This window comes from Athene cunicularia (genome assembly GCF_003259725.1).
Source record: "Athene cunicularia isolate RWA chromosome 1 unlocalized genomic scaffold, athCun1 chr1_part1, whole genome shotgun sequence".
Taxonomy (NCBI): Eukaryota; Metazoa; Chordata; class Aves; order Strigiformes; family Strigidae; genus Athene; species Athene cunicularia.
The window spans coordinates 27,508,024-27,529,181 of NW_020799091.1; the positions used below are offsets into that span (position 1 = coordinate 27,508,024).

The 21,158-nt window shown below is 42.4% G+C and overlaps 1 protein-coding gene and 1 long non-coding RNA gene across 3 annotated transcripts in view; one reads left to right on the plus strand and one right to left on the minus strand.

Moving 5' to 3' along the window:
- Positions 1-1,731, minus strand: part of LOC113481943 — a 16,392-nt gene extending 14,661 nt beyond the window's left edge. The window contains exon 1 of the long non-coding RNA XR_003398747.1: positions 1,535-1,731. This is a non-coding gene — a long non-coding RNA (uncharacterized LOC113481943). The remainder of the gene's footprint in view (positions 1-1,534) is intronic.
- The window catches only part of TMEM272 (transmembrane protein 272), an 18,416-nt gene extending 2,355 nt beyond the window's left edge, over positions 1-16,061 (plus strand). Inside the window, exons 2-4 of one of the 2 annotated variants that reach the window (XM_026852010.1) lie at positions 5,158-5,217; positions 11,597-11,679; positions 15,699-16,061. In XM_026852010.1, coding sequence (XP_026707811.1) covers positions 5,158-5,217; positions 11,597-11,679; positions 15,699-16,061 — 506 coding nt within the window. The remainder of the gene's footprint in view (positions 1-5,157; positions 5,218-11,596; positions 11,680-15,698) is intronic. The other variant, XM_026852019.1, reaches the window with a different exon arrangement.
- Positions 16,062-21,158: the final 5,097 nt, after the last annotated feature.

Consider the following 21,158-nt stretch of genomic DNA (forward strand, 5'->3'; position numbering starts at 1 on the left):
CTACATCTACATGTACACTTACATTTGCATCTGTCTACATTGACATCTGCATCTGCATCTACATCTACATCTGCATGCTCCCCATACTGAAGTAATACCAGTACCTCCCTATTCTACATAATTTCTGATGAGTGCAGCATTGCTGGTGTCAGTGTTGGAACCTGGAACTTATTTTAGGTGGTGTGATCCTGGCATAGCTTATCTGGGTATCAAAGTACTGTTTCACAGTAGCACAACCTTGTCTAAGCAAACAGTGATGGCTTGCAGCAAACAGCTGGTGGCCCTGAGCTTGGATTTGGTCTGCAAGTCAGTCTTATCACACTTTCCCTGCCTCCTATGGTGGTTTTGCACTGGGGCTGGAGACCTCCATGGGAATGGCTGTTTCTTACACTGAATCCTCCAGCTGCTGAGTATCTAGTTTGGTCAAGGGATTAAAACACTCTGAGGTGGGATTCCTGCCATTTGTCCCAAGAGATTATTTATCTCCTTGCTATTGCACTTAGCCTGATGGACAAAGCAATCTTTGTTTCTGCTTAAGTTCATCTCATGTCTCTACCTTCATAGCTTTGGATCACTCACAGGTTAATTTTTTGAGTGCTCAAACCTTGTTATTTTCTCTCATTTGGTCATTGGCTAGCCAAACTGAACAGATTTAATTATTTTCCTTCAAAGTTAGTCCATTCACATCTTTTCTGCATATCCCATCTGATGTAGTGATATTTTCCTGTCACTCGAAAGCCCAGAAAGACATGTAGTATCCACAGCTACCAAATCCATGAGCAGACTCGTCTCCAGTCTGTAAAATGTACTGTCTTGTTGGAGCTTGTTCCCCAGTGATACCCATTAAGACTTGCTTTGCCACCACAGCACCTACACACACTCATCCTTTCTTTTCTCAAAGTCCCTATCAATACTGCAGGGGATGCCTGCAGATACTGTAAAGGACTAAAAAGTGGATGAAAATATCTGCTACTCATCTGCACTCCAGCTTGTTACACCGCCAGTGTCCATGCTGCTGTACAGCATGCTGTGACACTGCTTGCTAAGCTAGTGCACTACCATCTGTATCTGCCTCAGGGCATGATCAGACCCCAGGCTGGGCCAACTGACCCAGATTTGCTCACATCCAGACTGCTGGGAGTCATCTCCCTTCAGAGCACTGTTCCCATGGGGCGACTGAAGGGAGGTTACACCCAGAGTTTTGCTCCTCAGCTTGTTCATGCAGATAAAACCTGGGATAACTGAAGAATTTGTTTGGAAGCTGGTAGCATCTCATTTAAAAAAAAAATATCTTCTTTTATCAGGAACCTGACAGTCTATAGAACAAACAGCATTTGAGAGTGATGGTAATGTACACAATACTCCATTTATTACTGAATTTATTATCAGAGAGCTTGTCATACACTCTACTGAGTAGGTTGCACTACTCCATAGTGTAATGCGAGCTGTATTAGCATACTACCTAAGAAGAGTGGGTAGGTTGAGATTTGTACTCATAAATCACTTCTGAAAATCCCATGAGGAGTCTTCTTACCTGAAAAGAAAGACTTTTCTCTGTCTTCAAAGTAAACAGGGGCAGACTGAGCTGATTCGAAACTTCCAAGTGCTTGAAGAAATCATGGCAGCAAAATAAAATCTGAGGAGCCTGCAGGTGAATTGGTGTCATCTCCAGTACTGCCTCCAGATCCATCCCACATGCCAGAGGACAACTCATCTGCTGCATGCTCTGAGGCCAGGCACGTAGCTGGGGTTGGATAACTCCGGAGTAGCAGAGGGAGGGGAGAAGAGCTGCAGTGCAGGGGCATGGCTATGGAAGACGTAACAGCTCAGGCATCAGAAGAGAGACCATGACGTACAGCCATAATGGTAATGGTGATTTCAAGTTCATTTACTTCTGTGGGAAGACCCTGGCAGGATTAACTCAGCTAAACAGCAGATTTATATCAGCTGACTGTCCTGCTGGGCAGGAGACACAAAATCTGCACCCATTGATCTGATTTTTGTGTCTGCAGATTTCAAGGAACATGCAAGATAGACAGTCACTTTGCTCTCCTCTTCCTTTGTTGTGATCCCAGACAGAAGCTCTTCCCTTCACGCATTTCCCTGCACATTAGGACTCGCTCACTAATGCCTCCCAGAGCAGGACTTTACCAGTGCCCCACCACATGCTGTCCTGGAGGTGCAGAGCAGGGGCCCCTCCTGCCTTATGCCCTGACACCACCTTTGCAGAGCAGATGTCCTGAGCCATGCCCAGAAACACTTCCCTCACCCCGTTGTGTTTTTAGAGAGTATCAGCCCTCTTTTTCTACTTTTTCTAGGAATGGGTCCAGGGGGGTTTCTGACTAGCCTGTGAGGCGATATCACTGACTTGAAAATATCACAAGTCCCACATGTGGAACTGCACAGATAGCAACATCCTCTGCAGAGCTGTGCTACCCTGCGGCAAATACCATTTTCATAAGCAATTTGTCTTCGGACCAGAACGGGGCAGCACAACCCAGACAAATCCAGGCAGAGAGCGTGTGTGTCCCGACTGAACAGCATTTCTGTGAAAACCCCACACGTTTCAGGGAAAACAAGTCTTTAGTGCTGCTAGCGGCATTGAGAACGGCTGCAGAGCCCTGCCAGTTGTGTAGCCAATTGTTGAGAGTCTCACTTTGTTAAACATGGACCTGGAAGCCTTCCCAGACTATGCATCTGCCCCTCCAATTCGAGACCTAAGAGGCTGTAGCTGAATGGGGAGATAATGAGTAAATACATTCCCAGTGACTGCTTTGGGAGGGGAATTAATGAACCATTATCTTTTTCTCTTGAGCTCCAAGTGGTCTCCACCTCCCATTTCTCCCCTCCAAAATCAAGCTATCAGGTAGATGCTAGACACAAACGCAGACACCTGTGTGCCAGATGCGCAGCCCCACATATACAGAGAGCCCCCCAAGCCTTTTACAGAACTTTCCACAGCGTTGCTCCCTGGGGGTCAGACAGACCATGTGCTGCATGATTAAGAAAGGACATGATGCCTCCTCCCACCGGGTTCTTGAGTACTTGCCAGTGCAGCAAGGACAGAAACAGGAGGCAGCTATGAAACCGCAGGCAGAGGGGTGACGCTTCTCTGAGTGCTGTGCTGTGATGACAGGATTTCTGGCAACACCAGGCAGTCAGTGCAGCCCCTGCAGACCTGAACTGCACTCGTTTGGATACCAGATAAATGAGTTGCCCAGGCTGTGGGCACTAGTTGCAGGTGATGTTCATGGGTGTATTGGAAGCCCAACTCAGCTACAATACCATCACTTCCAAATATGAAAATAATAGTCTAGATAATGTAACAGCAAGAGGACCTAGCATGAAATGTGACATGTGGTGAAAAAGAAAGCTCTAGGCTGAGTTGTTTTAATGAGGGACTGTCAGCATTTGAAAGAGCTTAGTCAAGTGTAGGACACTATTCAAGCAGAGGAAGAATTTCTCTACTGTACAGCATTCAAGAGATAGGAGAGCCTGAGCAAAAATGTGTGTGTGTGAGAGAGACCAGGCAACAGGGAGAGGAGGAGGGGGTGGCACAAAGAAACAGAAGTGCTTTCTTCAGCTCAAAATATCTTCAGTCTCTACCAATTCATAGATAACAAACATGCTACTTCTGAGAAAGAAAGATGTCTCTCAAGCACTGAAGTGTGAGATCCTAGTTCTCTGCAGAGGAAACATGAGCAGCGTGTGGGGGATGGTGTGTTCCCACAAAAAGCGTCTGCAAGTCAGAAAGCCTGGTAGATCTGCCCTGAATTTTGATGCCGCTTCTATGTCCTCTGTCTCAGTTTCTCCTCCTGTAAAATGGAGTCAGTGATGTTTCGCTTTTTCTCGACGGCACCCCGAGGGTGATGTTTTGACAGTGCTTAAGAGCTTCCCGGAGTGGCACTGTAGGCAGGGTGCTGGCAGTGTCCCCGCGGTCCTGCACAGTGAGGAGGATGCCACTCGCCTTGCAGAGGTTGCAGTTCTCTGGCACAGGGAACCGCGTGACACAGTTTGCCTGGAGAAGGGCTCGTCCCACACCAACCCTGAATGCTTGCTCCAAGATTTTTTTCATGAGCCCCCAAGGAGACATCCTACTCCTTTTCTTATCCGTGCCCTTCTCAGCCCCTCTGCAATCTATGCCCACCTCTGTTTGCCGCCCTTCTGCCTACTTCGACATCTACTTGCAGATTGAGCCATTTGCCAAAGCACTCTGCAGGGACACTCGCCACAGAATGTCCTCATTATGTTTTACTCTCATTTTGCAGGGCAGCATTTCACTTTAATATTGCCAAGTGTTCATGATTAGGCACAGAGGTGACAGCTCTTGTAAAATAGACTGCTCACACTATTCTTGACGTTATTGTTTCTCACTTTCTGCAAAGGTAAGCATTCATCCTCTGCAGCATCAGGCTGTTCTGGGAAAATATCAGGGCTCAGATACACCAGCAGCTCTCTGGGGAGTAACTAAGCACCTCAGATCCACTCACCTGCAGGAACAGTCTATGTGCACCTCTAAAAGCATCCTTCCATGCAGCTTAAGCTGATCTATCCTAATGACAAGTCCCACTCCTTGCAGCAGGACTGCTGCCTTTGTGTTTATGAGTTGGGTCAGGGAGTTAGACCAGCCAGAAACTATTCACATCTGCAGTAAAGACAGTTTATTTAGCTATCAGTGAAAACTAAGTGGAATGTCATTAAAGCTACTATTTGCTTAGCAAACAGATACACCTCATCAGTTGCCATGGATTAACTGATGCAAAGTTACTTGCTACTGCACAGTCACCTGGCAGTTCCTCTGAAGCTGATGAAGGCTAAGGCAGCAGTGGCTGAATCCTTGCCCTTGCAATAAGACAGATAGAAGTAGTAGCAACAAAAGCAGTTTGTGTCTGTCATTGTTCTTCCACAGATACAAGGAATAACAATGTATGAGTTAAAAAATGGAAGCTTGAGCTCTGGGAGAGTGATAAATCACTTGCTGACCCCATCATCTCAAACGCTTCACCATAAACACTATATTCCCACTCCATCGAGGGCACTGCATTTCTTGCTACGCAACTTTGTGGATAAATAGCATCTGTAAAGCATTGGATGGAACTGATGGTCTCTAAACTTCAACCAGTCCCAATAACCCTGTCTTTCTTTTCTCATTCACAGCATGCTTTATATTCGGTCTCCTCGCTTTCCTTGCCTTACCACTGTCCATGACTTTTATAGGTAAGTTGACTACTAACACAATTTAAAAATAGGAACTTCCCAACAGTCTGTGGCAGGTTAACACATCTGGTGGAAGAAAGCTGTTGTAAAACTTAAAAGTTTCCAACTGTTAAACCTGTGTGTTGGTACTTCAGTTTCAGACAGAATCCCAGCCCATGCTTCGTGGTGGGGAGGAAGCAGTCCTTGAATTCTGACCCTATTTGTCTCAAATACCCCTCCAGTGTGTCTTACCTCACTCAATACAGGGCTCTGTCTGTGGGAGGAAGCTCAGAATCTGACACATGAAAAGATTTCATTAATCAGGATCCCTCTGTATTAACTGCACTGCAAAAATCTCAGAAGCATAGGGCTGGAAGGGAAGAAGAGATGATCTAGCTGCTATTTCTCCATCTTTTTGAAAGTGAGACCTGGTTTTGGCTGATCTGTCACTGTATAGCCCCCCAAAGGCTGGATTTGTGAGTAGCATTTCAAGATCAAATATTTAAGAAAGGAAAGGAAAATCCTTTGAGTTGCAGAATTTTATACATTTTTAAACTGCATAAGTCTCTTATTTTCTTAAGCATCACCTTTTCCTTACCATTAACATAGATTTTTTTTTTTTCAAACTAAGCATTTTCTAACACTTCATTGCTTTCTTTGGGCCCTTCACATCCTCCACATAGGTTGCGACCTCCACTTGAGAAACATAGGTAAAGACAGCAGTCCACCTCCGCTTTCAGACAGGCTCACATGCTCATGGCATCCCTGACAGATGTCTGACTTGCCCTTGCTCAAGGAAATTCCACAGCTTCCCAAGGAGCCTATTTCAGAATTTTATTGCACTCATAGACAAAATATTTTCCCCCATATCCAACCTAAATCTTCCCTATGGCAAATTAAACAGATTACAGCCTGTCCTAACCACCGTGGTCACAAAGACAGATTGGTCACCATCCTACTCAAGAGAACCTTTGAACTGTTTGAAGGCTGCTATTATAACCCTGCTCCATCTTCTCTTTTTTTTTTTTTTTTTTTTTCCCCCAGAGATCTCAAAAACCTGGTTCTTTCATCCTGACCTTACAGGTCACCGTTTCTGTAGTTTTTTATTTTGCATTTTTGCCTCCCTCCTTTGGCCTCTGGCCAATGTAACTATTTCTTTTTCCCCTCAAAAAAAAAAAAAAACAAAAAACAAAAACCAAAAAAAACCCCGAAACACAGGACTCCAGCTGAGACCTGAGGAATGAGCAGTGCAGAATAATTAGCTCCTCTGTTTAACATGCAGGATTCCTGTAAACACACCTCAAAATGAAAGATGCTCTCTGCACCAACTCATTGTCTCCAATTTAGTTTATGGTGCATTCTAAGCCCAGATGGTTTTTGGCAGCACTGCTCCCCATCAGCCATTCCTCATTTTTTATTTACATTGACGTTTTCTCTCCTGTATTCAGTGTTCAGCTTTATTGGCTGTCATCTCACAGATTTTGGATGCCTTTTTCCAGTGTATCCAGATCACTTTGAATTTTAAGTCCTGTCCTCAAGAGCCCTTACAATCATTCCAGATGGGTGTCCTTGAGAAGTTGTTCACCTTTTGCCTCATTATTCATGAAAGATGGTGCAAATGAGCTCTACATGCAGATGCTGTGGGCAAGATGCATCTCACCTAGATTTGGACCGTATGCATCTGTAACCAAGCTAAATGCCGTAGTTGCCCTTGCAAGCAGTTAAGAGAAATGGGCGTTTCTGACCACGAAAGTCTCAATACCCTCTTTTAGGTGTCTGCATTAAGATGAGATGACTTTTAAGGGAGTCAGGACACCTAGCCTGTTGGCTTGTATAGTTGGCCAAACCCACAGAAAAAGTGTTCAGCTAAAGGTTGGTGCTGGTTCCTTTATCTGGGCTCTTCTGAGTACCAGTGGTGACTGTAGTAGGATTCTGATTAGGATGTCCTAATTAGGAATTAGGGAGTTCTAATGAAGGATTAAGGAGCAATTATGAAGTAGGGAAATGGACTGAACTGTTACATCTCAACACTTAGGCTCTTATGCTTATCCATGACTTAAAATTGCTGTTTATCCCTTAAGAGGATTTTAGCTTTAGCTTTTCCTCAGGCTGAATATGACTGAGCTGTGGAATAGGGGTGGGAAGGTATAATTCAAAGTGTGGTACAGCTTGCACGTGTATTGACAGCCAGCCTTCTAGAAATGAATCCAGGGCTGGAATCTGACCACTTATAAATATCATTTCCTAGGAATAGTTCATAGTATCTTTAAGATCAGTGAGAAGTAGAAAGTGTACAGTAAGATATTAGCCTGGAGCTCTGCGTGGCTCCTGCATCAGATATAGAGCCCTTTTCCCCCACAACTTACTGAAATTAAGAGATAATGTCACTGTAATATAGTGTTGTCAGAGGATATTGGTTTTCTGCAGCTACATATCTGCAAAGACATTTTTAGGAAAATTAAATGTCATGGAAAATGCAGATATTTATTATCCAAGCAAAAGTCTCTGATTTTCTGATAACATTCTGTTACCATGATTTCAGAGAACAACTTACTGGTGTGCCTCCAGTCATTTTAGTTCTTGCTTTCTGCAGAGGAAAACTGTGAGATATTTTCAAATGTTAGCAAATAAATTACAATAATATTTGCTAAAATTCAGAGATAAATAGCTGGTAGCCCTGGTAATGATTACACACTAACAGTATACACTTCTAAAATTTGGTAGTACTGTAAATCACAGTGTAAGTCAAGATACTCAGCAAATTTTCCAAGCTCCAGACTTGTGACATCATTTAAGCCACAGACTGTTTAGCAGCTTTCTAACTTTTACTGGTAGAGATGATCCCTCTTTTTCACTAAACACTCCAAAAATAAAGAGAGCTATGGAAGCACTTCATAAGACTTTTTTTTCAGAATTTTTTTTTAGTTTCTGGAACAGTGAGGGATTGCTCCCAATAACACATGCCTGTATGTTGTCCAGACTACCTTTATATGCAGCGTTCCCCCAGGGTAACTAAATCACATTTGAAAGCTGATGACATAGTTTTCTCAGTAGGCAATCTAAATTTTCCCCTATTCAGATTTAACCCAGTACTACTCCTTATATTCATATCCACACCAAATAATTCCTCAACTCTCAAGCACTCCCTACAGTTGTCTGAAGCCTATTCTCATATTCTGTACCTTTACATGGGAGCCAGTCTTGTTCTTTAGTGGGTGTTGTTACCATAATCTTTCCTTGCATTTCAGTGCTTTGGCCACTCACCTTTTCTGTGAGTTTCCTTTGATTTGCTAATATAATTTCTGATAAAAGGGTGCCCAGAAGCAATTACTTTGAGATAAATCCTCTGTAGCAGATCCTAGTGTAAAGCCCACAGTCCAGGGACTGGCTCAGCTCTACACTAAGTAATAGCAGGTGCAGTCATCCACTAGGAACAACTGAAAATGGCCTGGCATGTTGTGTCCTCTGCCTCCTATTAGAAGAGAAGGTGGGGAATGGGCACCGGACATTAGATTAGCCTTGCTACACAGCAGCCATCCTTTAGTGTGGGATGCACTTCAGCCATTTTCAGCTACCTGAGAAAAGCAAAATGAGGCCAATGCTGTATCGGCTTTCATTCATCCTGATCTTACATCTCATGGATAATCATGAGTCGTGAAGACGTTTGGTTAGTAGTCATCCATTGTGGGCCATGCCACATCAATGCCCAAAATGGTGTCCTTAGAGAAGCTCATATCCTGATCGCTCACAAGTGCTCTTTCCACATGGCTGGGCTTTGTGTTGTGGATTCCACTGCGGTGGTGTTCTGTGGTAGCCAAGAGGTAAAATGTGCAAGTATCTCTGCTTCCCCAAGCCTTCCATCTCTTTTTGTCCTTTGGACACTGCAAGCTGTTGGACATCCTTGCTGTGTCTGATCTTGCAAAGGTTGTTGATTTATTAATTTGGACTCATGCGCTGGTCTGTGTTGTGGTCAGGTTAAATTGCTCTTCACTCAGAACAGAATTCTGTGGCTTGTAGGGAGCATTGTACTAGAAGAAGAGCTTTGATCTCTCATGGTCCATATATCCCATCATTAACAGTTGAAGGAAAACATACCTTGTGCTCATGGGAAAGAAGAGCTAGCACTGATGCTCTCCTACTAGTTTTCATGTTCCCAAATAAGTCAGGCACATGCTGTGTGTGAACTGATTGGCACATGATGTGTGTGCCTAGATTTCACTGTAACAAATATCAGTACCCATCTGTCAGCAGTGGGTCCATATTTCCTATTCACCCACAGTGCTGTATTTTTCAAGTTACTACTGTATTACCCCTTTCACCTCCTCTTTTGCTGTCATATCTGCCTGCAATATTCTCCCAAAATCTACAGAGTACCAGGGCCTGTCATTCAAATCCTTCCCAAGACTGACTGCTGTCATGTTACATATGTGAAAGGACTCCATAATAGATTTGTCTGGGAAACAGAATCATAGCTCCATGAAAGAAAAAAATTGGCATATTTTCTCGATTTAATTTTTTTTGGCCTCAGATCAAAATCTCAGTAACACATTGGAAATAGCAATTGCCTAGGTTCCTAAACTGAAATATATTCCCTGAGATCCCTGGCCAGCTGCTTTTGTGGCAGGCTATTACAGGGCCAAGGACTCTGGAAACCCTGGCTGCTGCTTTCTGAAAATTATACAATTCGTGATGATTTCCCTGCTGCCTACCCCTGTAAAGCTGGGAATCTGAACAGGTCTCAGTGTTACACAGTGGCAAAATGGACAAAAAATTACAGCCTTGCAATAGGAACAAAAAGGGAGAGAGTCCAAATCCATTTAAGTCCAGCCCTTTTTAATTATGGGAAGGCTGGTAATACTTAGTGTAGAAGAGTCCACTGGACTCCAGAGCCCTTATACACAGCAGATCACAAAACACTGTCCTGTATACCGTGACTAATGTAAGATCTATAGAAAGCAACCACAATGCAGAACACCTATATTATGTTATGCAAAGAGTGCAAGAGAGGTTCAGGACATCAGCAATGTTCTGGACCAGCAATAGCTCTGAATTTGGTGAGAAAATTGACAAGCTGAAGAAGGCAGCAAAAAAACGCCATTTGTACTTCTTTCCTGATCCCTCCTGTTTGGTGTAGTTCTTAATATGGAGGCAAGACATTCCACCTGAGATGTTTAGCACTGAGACCAGCACATTGCTTTCAGTATCCTGCATCTAGAAAACCTGAATTATTCAGAGAAAATCAGAATTTCTCCTTGAAAATGACTTAGACAACAAGACAAAAACAGAAAATCCTTTCTGTCCTCTGCAACTGATCAGTAGAAGCCCTGAAACAGGGGATCAATAACAATAAAATTATAGTGTACTGAACAGTTTAAAATTGACTAAAGATGCCACTGGGTAAAGAGACTTGGGCAGAGGATTCATCTCGCTAACTTTAGCTATCTACATCTGGCTGTCTAGAATCCTTGTATAGCCATGGAGAGAAAGAGGCACTTTCAGGGCCCAACTGATCTGACCTATTTTAAATGCCTATCTTAGGATGAGATGAATTGAATTTTACAAGTGTCTATTTCTCCCTATTGACTATAAAGAGAGTCTAGGAAACTAGTTCAGATATGGATGCCTGCATTGCAGACATCTATATTTGGACAGATGAGTCTCACTGCCACAGACCTGTATCACAAGCTTCAGTGTCTACTGCCAGCAACATCCTTATACTGCCATACACTCCCTTCCCTAAGACCTACCCAGCTTTCTCGTCCTAGCAGTAGATTTGAGGGTTGCCAGGATCCCTGGCTCCATAACAACCAATACTTCTAGCCTCCAGCAACTCAAGCAGCCTGGGTACTTGAGCTTCTGTGGTTCTCTGTCAGCTGTCTGGGAAGCTAAAATGGTTGGAGGTGCTCCCATGGGCACTGGCTCCCAATCTTTAAGGCATCTGACTTGGGAACATCCCACACTCAGGGGAACTAATGAGCAGGAAAGGCATGGGAGAAGCTTATGGGAACTCCTTCTTTTCACAGTTTTGATTTTCAATGAATTTTCTATTGCTGATGAAAAATTCATGTACAGCTCAGTCAATCATTCATTTAACAAAGATGCAGTGGATGAAGATAATGACCTATGTACCTGGCTTTGATCAGTAATGCCAGAACAACAGTAATGCTCTTGTTACCTTTGCTCTCTTTCTTCCATCTCCTGCCTTTTGCTTGTTCATGGTCCTCACTCCTATAGTGGGAGATGCAAACCCCCTTTAATTCAGTCCCCATTTCAACAGAGGCTGGATGCTAGTCTTGGGTCTAAGCACTACACTTCACTTACAGCATCTTTAGCTTTCACTGTACAGCTTGTTGCACTATTTGATCACTTGAGATAACAAACATTAATTTTCGCTGTTCAGGAATGAAGTTTTTGGAAGATTGCCCAGTTCAGCCACTAATTCCATTATATCTGTTGGTGGGTGGCGTGATTGGCAGCTTAAAGGTAATGTGCCTTCTGTGTGTGAAAAATATTTTGTGTGACTAGACTTTGACTTGCTAGTTAAGACATAATGATGGCTCCAGACAGCTATGTGCATGCAGTACTGAAGAGAGCTATCGGGATTAAACTGTGCTTGTTTCAGCACCTAAAGCACCCGTCAGTCAAGTAAGACACTAATGAGTTCAGCATTCAGCATTGTCCCACACATTGTGGTGTGAATTTCTTCTGCATCACAGCATCTGTGCTGCCATCCCTACTGAGGGAAATGACTACATAACATGGATGCCTGTGGTAAATGGGGTCCTATTTCCAAAAGCATTGCTCCAAGCCTGCCAGACCTTTCTTCTTCATTTTCAAACACATAGGCTGGACAAAAAGTGAAGTTACTCTCCTGACTTTGAGAATACTATAAAACTACAGGTGTTTGTACACAGTCCTTCACAAGTTCAATTTACTCCCACTCTGACCTGGCCAGAAGCAATGACTATGCAGCAGCATTGTTTTCCTTCCAGAGTAAATATATCTTTGCATCACAGTTTATTCATCTAGGCACAGCATTTTATAACCATAGTTAATGGTCTTCTAGTGGACTGTGCTCACTTATATCTTTGCTGAGCCAGAGACTGGCTGCTTAACAAGTAGAGACATCCCTATATAGGTGTCACGCCCTGGTCACTATAGATCAATATTTTTGTGTGGCCCTAAAGGATCACCCCATTCTGACAGTCTCTTTGCAGACGGTGTTAACTGGCTGCTAGTGGGCATGAAGAGGCTTGTCACAACAGACTGTAGAGCTACTTTAAGGCTTCTCAGCAGGATTAAGCAAAACCTTTTTTTGATGTCTCAGTGATGTGCCTGACAAAGGAAGGAAAAGAGGTAGAGCTGAAGGAAAAACTCTGGAACCCCACCGCTGGGGCATGAAGGGCCAAGAACAGCAAGTGCTGCTACCGGAGGGAACATCTGTACTGGTAGCATCGGCTGTCCTACACAGCTAACGGGGGGCAGCAGCAACCCAGCACCCAGCCTACCTTCCCAGGAGCCTGCCACCAGCAGAGCAGACAGGGGAGACCTGATGGGTTGTGGCCTAATGTATCGGTACAGGCAGCCCGTCCCTTGAAAGGAAATCTGCTAGTCGCTGACTTGACAGCACTGCATATTGTAGTCAGCAGATGCTGCAGACAGGAGATAGCTACATTCCCCTTTGATAATGTTTCTAGCCCCTTTTCTTTGCCAGGATGAAAATAAAGGGGAAAGAATATTCCTCTCTAGGTCTCTATATCCTCCACAGTCTTTCACAGTGGTAACCAAACTGCACTACATCACTGGGATATGAACCATCCCCCTGAGGACTTTTGGTCAGTAAATAAGTAAATAGAGAAAAAAGAAAGTGCTTAATCTTGTTATAAGGAATTTGCTATGCTATGAATTCCACTGGCAAATGTTTAGTCATTCGATCACACCAGTGGACTTACCTGTATAATCAAAAGTTCATTTAATAATAGTTTAGAAAAGATTAGAGAGAACTGAAAGAAAATCTTCATGCTAATGAATTGAAGCCTTCATCAAAAATGTTGACTGTTTCTTAGCTATTTCTGGTTTAAAGTCAGGTTTTCTCACCCTAAATAAGGTGGTGAGTCAGTTAATATTCCTGCTGACGCCAAATAATGGCTTGAATTTGGCTTCAGTTGACAGCAGGACTACCTATTGTGCAGTCTGGCAATACATTTGGTCAGAATTAGATTGGCCTAACTCATGTGTCATCTCATAGTGCTTGACCTGCAGCCAAATTCCACCTGTTTCAACTCTGCCTTCTGTTATGTTTATCAGACTGCACCGACTTCATTGAGCAGTACATTTGCTTGACCTTTGAAAGTTAAAAGATCAGAGAAGGGGTACAGGATGAAGTCTGAATGAACACTATCCTGTGATGGACATCATTAATGGCAGGTCATTCTGGCCCAGATCTGTACAGATTTGTAGGCTCCTCACCTATTTCTTTACCACCTCCAGTCTTTAAAAGGCAATGGTAACCTACAGATGTTCACCAAGCAACTGAACCATTTTACACCATCCGGAGAGGCCAGCTGAATTCATCTCATGCTGCTCCATAAATGTATATTCGGCAGTTATTAACAATGTGAGCAACTGCCAGAATATGCCTCAATCACAGCTTGGCAAGGCAATATCCATAAGAATTAAGTGCACTTTCCAAGAACTTGTAAGATGCAGTTGAGATCCATAAATCCACCTGGGAGGTTTCTCTGAATTCCTCTAAACGGATGTTCATCTGCCATTTAACCCCATTCTCATTGCCGAGCTTTTTGAAGCTTGAGTACAGGCAGCTGCCTATGTGCTGAGCTCACCTCAAAGAGAATGAACTGCACAGAACTTCAGGTCAAGCCACAGGTCCCCATGTGGAAACCTCAGACCCACTGGCCAAGTAGGTTTATCCCTTCTGTGCGTCATGAGCTTGCCTTAAATAAATGTTAACCTGAGAAGATGTTCTGCTGCTTTGAACAAGTCTACTGGTTTGAGAACTCAGATGGATGTGAAGCATCAAGTGGAAACACCATTTTTTTGCCTTTGTTAGTGCTGGGACTTTAATCTCTGGTTTTCACAAACTGATGCCAACATCTGGGCTAGACAAACAGCTGGCTTTGTGAACAATTATTTAATCACTTATAAATAATTGAACAGTTTTACAGGGAAGAGCAAGAGAATCCTCTTCCCAAGATATCCTGGATCTACTTGTTAAGCCTTGCCTTTAGAAAATGGGGTACACAGACTAAAATCTGAACTACACAGAACATATACCCAAATGGGTTTTCCTTAGCCAGTGTTCTCACCATTAATCACTGACTAATGGAGAAGGGACGGTGTAAACCAGCAGGTTCTCTTCTCTCATTTCAAGCAGTAAAATGAGCACAGAATGTAAGTTTGGGAAAGAGAACATGGCTGAGAACCCCTGCTTGGACAGTATGTCCCTCCCCATAGCCACTTATAAACTCCACATCTTTTGCTTTACGTCTGAATTTCATTCCTGGTTGGACAAGGCAGCTTCCTGATCAGTTGGTTTCTTAGAGTCCCTATCCCAAAGACACAGCTTGCTGCAGGGAGGATTGCACAGGAACCCCCTAAAAACGGGAGTTGCAATTACAACAGATAGTACCTTGAGGACTGGGCCAAGTGTTTCAGGTGTAGCAAGATAACACAGGTTTCACAAAGTTTGGCCTTGTTGGGCCCTGTATATATGTCTCCTATAAATCTACCAAAATTAAGGAAGTCATTTAGGGGACAGAAATTTGAAAGCTTCTCTACACTGCAGTCAAACTACCGACAGACTTTGTATTGCCAAGACTAAACTAGAAATCTACGTTTTGCTGATGTTCTACTGCATTTCCCTGTAGACCAGACCTTCCTAACCTCACAGTATCATGGTATTCCACCTATTTCTCTGCCAGTTCTGACTGAAGACAGGAATGGAGCAATCTATCTGCAAAAATAATGCTTAACTGAAGAAAACTTGACAGAATCATTCCAACTATCTGAAGCAATTTATTTGGGGTTTAGGTCAAAGTCTAAGTCTAGATCCTTCATAATTTTATTTAAGCTGATTCACCTATATAGACATGGAAAAAAGAGTTAGGAGAGACAAATCCACCCACTACAAGGACGGAACTACTCTACTTAACTCATTTAGCAGTTACACTAATCTGTTCCTAAAAGTCTCCAGTGTGGGAGCTGCTGACATCTCCCTACACAATCTGTTCTCATGCCTTTCCACCCTTACCATTGTCAAGTTTTTTCCAATGTCTGGCCTAAATCTCACTGGTGAATAAACTGTAGGGAAAAAATGCATTATTTTCCAGCAGGATCTGCCTCATTTGTAGCTCCTCAGCTTTCTCTTACATGATTTTCCCATACTCTGTTTTAATTTGGCCCAAAGGCTGGCAGTGGCCAGAAGGTGTTCAGACTTTCCTCAGCCAATTAACTTATTCCTTTTTCTCCCTCAATGCCTCCAGGTGACTCTCCTGCTGTACGACTCAACCAGGATGAGGCAGCTGCTTTCCAAGTCTGTTGTGATTGATGATGATGATGACGATGAATATCCCTGGAGGCAGAATGCTCACAAGTACTACATCCATCTAACCCTCAGCCTTTTCCTCTTTCTCTGGTTCATTCTTGGGAACTACTGGGTTTTTTCTGTGTACCTGCCAAATTTCATCCCACCTTTCCATCAGCCTCAGGATTACTGTGACAAAACCTTGTACATTTTTGCTGTTGGTGTTCTCATTATTAGCCATACTGTTCTCTTTCTCCTTATTTTTTGTAGCTGCTGCATATATTGTTTTTCCAGGCAAAGATACTCTTCTGAGGAAGACTAAATGCCACATAAATAAAGCCCCAGATGTTTGGGAAAGAGTGTACAACAAAGAAGAGGCAATAATTCACCCTTATGTACATCTTTGTTGTACTTTATATATGTGTGATAGCAGTCAACTGCAAGACGAAATTGTAAAATACAGTGACAACTGGCAATAGCTAAGCTGGAATACAGCATAGTCAATGTAAAATTGCTGCTACAGATGCCAGGGTGCACTCTTGCTAACTTCTACATCCCTTTTTTAACTCTTGGATATTCTGTCTGGATTAAGCTCTTGCAGATGCCAAACTCCTCTAAAACCAGGTCCCCTTATGTCGCTTCAGCATAGTACATCTTTGTCTATAAAAGTAGCCATGTTGTCCTCTTCACTGGGATCTGAACATCTCCATAGCCTTGCTGAGGTATGTTATAGTCTCCGCATTACAGATGAGGGAGCAGAGACAAAAAGATAAAGGGATGTATTCAGACCACCTTGCATGGCGCATGGACTTTGACAGTAACTTAGGTACTCACTAAGGAGCTATTCAGGCCACTGTTAGTGTAGCTATGATAGCAATACAAGCATGTGCAAAAGGCAGCCTGAATATGAGCCCCAGGTCTTTTCTGAACTTGGATTAGAAAGCATCTATATCTACCTTTGGTGCTAAAACAGATAGTCTGAATATATCCATATATATCCAATACATCCAAACTGAGCCAAGGCCACTTTGCAAGTCTTTGGCAGAAGAAGGAACCGAGCTACTGAGTATCAGATCAGTGATTTAACCAGGGCTCAGCATTCCCCAATCTGGAGATACTCCTCCACTTTTTGTATAGCAGTAATTTGTCAGTACCACGCCAACACAAAGTTGGTTTCAGACCATTGTGATCAAGTTCATAGAAAAACTGATGATGCTATGTTGGTATTTTAAATATAAACCATGATAATAAGATATGGGCAGGGGTGTGAGAATTTCAGGCGGATGTGTTCACTACAGCAGTTCTCTGGTTGTTGTGTGAGTGTACATTTGATTTATTCACCTTGGTGCTGTACATATGGAAATCTATACTTAATGGACAGACGTGGCACAAACAGCTTTTAAGTCAACAGCAGTGTCAGCTTTAAAAGCACCAGCATGCACAGAGACAATTGTTTTGTGACATGTAATGGAACAAGCCTATAACTAGTCTTGGTAGATTGTTTTTTCATGTGTTGATGAATGCAGTGTTAAAGTGCTCCTTCTGCTTTTGCTTTTTATGCACTTCTGTCAATATGGTCAAAATGAAGGGGCTCCCCTCTATACAAGCATGAAGGTGGCCCCAGGCACAGGAAGAGGATGTGTGTTTTGGGTATTTTTTCTGTTAAAACCCACACAGCTGAAACCTATGTTTTAAGGAAATCTAAAAGGTACACAATGCCTGTTGAAGGGTGAGATCTGTAAAAGAACCTCAGCAATATGTCACAGCTGAACAGGCTCTGCTCAATCATCCTTCCTGGAACTGAGGCCGAACAGTGTAACATCTGTGGGAACCACCTGTCTTCAACCACGAACGTTTATCTCAGGGGCTATTGTATAGATAACTCACAGGTGCATTTGGACCATAGGGATTTTAATTCAGGCCAGGACTTTAAGAATTGTTTATTTTCAGAAAACTAATCTTAGAAAGAAGGTAGAATAAAGGGTGAAATAATTTGACAGGAGGGCAGCATCAGTGTAGCATTCCCCTGCTCTGCAGCAGCCACTCAGAAGTCACAGTCGGGCTGTTCTTGCTCAGAAATACATGGAATAGGAATTACTAACACTGCTGGCTGACTTTGGCCATGCACAGTTGTATGTAGGGAGATATGCCCCATGGTAATATTTCCATTTATTTGTGAGCCTCAGGTTGTGTCTGGGAGAAAACACAGGCTGTGTTTTCCCAAGAGCTGCTCCACTCCACACTCTCCACTGCCTCTCTAAAGGTACTACACATTTCTGAAACATAACTGCTGCCAATGGTGGAATGCTAGAATTCCTCCTTCCCACCCCAAATACTTCACTAGGCTCCTGGATTTGAGTGTTCTGTTCTGAACTGATATAAATGATTTCACTTCCAGTGGAGAGTATCTTTCATTCATTAAGATGACGAAGTGTTTAAAAAATTGCTTATCAGCAGGCATAACTCCATCCATCACTCAAATGCAACAAAGCAGCTGTTTATCACTACACATGAACTTTATGCAAAAGCTTGGAACAGGTATAAAAAAGAAAATTATACTCAGTTTATAATGTAAAAGAAATTTAACAGGAAAGTAGCTATATATACTCCACCCATAGGATTCCAGTACAAACTTCCCTGCTCTTGCAAAATGCTGCTAGAATCATTCTTGGTCACAAAGAATTAAGGGCTCATACCCCTGATTAAGTCTGAATTGATTCCCATGTCACTGTTTATCCAGTGATCTTGCAGCAAGTGATGATGTGTGTGCTCCTACCTGAGCAAACATGAGGTGGTTTTAGTTCAGCCTGGGGAAGAGATGTAAGCTAAATCACATTGCCTTGTGTTTTCTGTATGCCTGTGTGAGTGTAGTTACAGCAGCTGAGCAGATGTGCAATGATTTATCAAACTTCAGCCACACAACAGTAAGCCTGAGGCCTATGTCTCATTCATGGGAGGCTAAGAGTGACTGATTCTCTATGGTTTACCATGGAGGCTTAATTCTTCAGGTATGAGAACCTGGTGCATTCACTGATAATCTTGGGAAAGTGCTGCCAAAGCACAGAGCTTGTGTTCAGTACATGGTTGGCACAAACGCAAAATGACAGAGGAGGTACTAATGAAACAAAAGTAATTTGTGAAATACTTTGAAGTTATAGAGAGTAAACAAAAAGTTTTGTTAAGACTGGGAGAGGAAAATTCTGAATTGATAGTATTTACCTCTGCGTGTGTACATCAGTAAGCTATGGCACATGCAAATGTGAATATCAACACCTCCAAAATTGTTGGAGCCATCAATTCCTCATACAGCAAGATCTGAGCATGCCTTCTGCACTTTCACTGCTACTGCCTCCTTTGGCAGGCTGGAGTCATGCAGGTGTGGAGCAGGGACACACGGTTTTGGGCATATGATTAAATACAACTGAGTTATAGTGGTTTACTAAGTTACCACTCTTTTTCTGGCCCACTATCAGCAGTACAGTTGCTCTTGGGTTGCTCCAGTGGCTAAATAAAGCACTCATCTTAGACACAGATGAAAACAGTTTAATTGAAGGCACTTCATCTCACTTTAGGGTAAGCTAGGAACATGTGCATGGTCCACAGCACCTTAACTTGCAAACAGCAACTTCTTAAATTGCCACAGATACATGCTCAGTGCCTGCAGAAGTAGGCATATTTCCTCAGCAAATAGCTGTGGGGGAATGAAGTCATTACAGCCCAAAGGTCAAATGGCTGAAAATACAATCTACACCTTAGTATTAAAATGCTTAATATTTTGCCACTAGACTAAAATTATAAATTGAACAAAATTCACCCTTAAGCTAATTATTATAAACTCAGAAATGTGTTGACTACAATGCAGGAAACCAGCTATAACTGTCCTGGTTAAATCATCTCCCCTTCTTGAGAAACAAAGATCTATTTCTAGCTTTTACATGAAAAAATATACATGATTTCAATGGATTAGACAGCCTGCTCACTGCTAGTAGTTGGTACTACAAAAATATAATAATATAAAGACACAAAGACATTTCTGCATGCACACACAGACTCTAGACATACACATATCATAAATGCAGTGGTAGCAGACATGAAATAAATCACATTTATTACAGTTTATTGCCCACAGTATCTTTCTCCTCCCACTACTCCACCTTCTTTAGCAATGAGCATAATATTCCAAAGCTCTAGGGAACAGCTTCCCACAGCTATTTTAAAAGTTGCAGCCAGACAGGCAAATGCTTTGTTCCTTCATTCCAAATGTTGAACACAGACAGGTCCTACCTGCTGACCCAAAGAAGAGAGGAAACATGAGCATCAGATGTATCACAGACCTCATCTCCTCAGGACTAGAAACAGGAACACTGTGCTATTGGAGAAGTAGATCTCTCTCACACAGCACTCGTTCTGAGCTTTATGAGGTCCCAAGACACCAGACTTCAAAACTACAAGGTGACTGTGCAGAGAAAAATAAAGAAGCAGAAGCTATTCTAGGTTATGTCAAGAGCTGTTTTGAATGTCTTAGATTCTGAAATGTGAACAGTTGGTGTAAATGAGCCTAAATACTTTGACTTTACAGGCAAAAGGCTACCAAGATTAAACTGGTGATAACTTGTATACATTGTACAACACTATAAACCAGATCAGTTTCTGTAAGTTATCTTGAATTTTATCTCTGATTATCCATCTTCCAAAGATTCTAATTGATAGGGACTTTGCATCACAATTAAGACCCATGTATGTTCTACATACAGTATAGAAAGGATTGTTACACCAGCACTGCAATATGAAATTGTTGCTTCTTAGCTTATGTTTCTTGAGGTTCTTCTTCACTGCTGGAGTACATGAAAGTCCCACAGGTGATAGCCATAAGAGGAAAAAGAAAACATTTCTAGAAAATATAATATTTTGAGAGAAAATAAAAAACTGACAAGTGCCACCTGATATTGCATAGTACAAGAAAACAAAGTGCAAGAAAACTGCTAAAAAGAAAAATGTTATATTGCAAGAACAGGTTTCTGAGAAAATTTTATGAAGTTCTGAAAAATCACATACATGTGTTTGTAACAGTGAATTTCTACTAAATGTCTCATTTGAATAAAAATGCAGGGAGGAAGATATTGACCAGTGTAAGTGCATGAGCCTATGTGATCGGAGTTTAAAAATCAAGGTACTTTACATTTACCAGTCATGCTAATTATAATCACCCTGCTCCAGTTTCATGGAGATGAATAGTTATAACAGAAAGTGATTTCACCCACAGACTTGAATCTAAGCCATACTAACTCTTCTTCTGTAAGATCATTAATACCCAAGCAAAGGGGGAATCTGTGACACCTTTCCTGGCGCTGCAGTATAGCAGCTCAAATGTGACAGATGCTCTGAGATGCAAACTGTGGGCCTTTTTTTAACAAGGTCC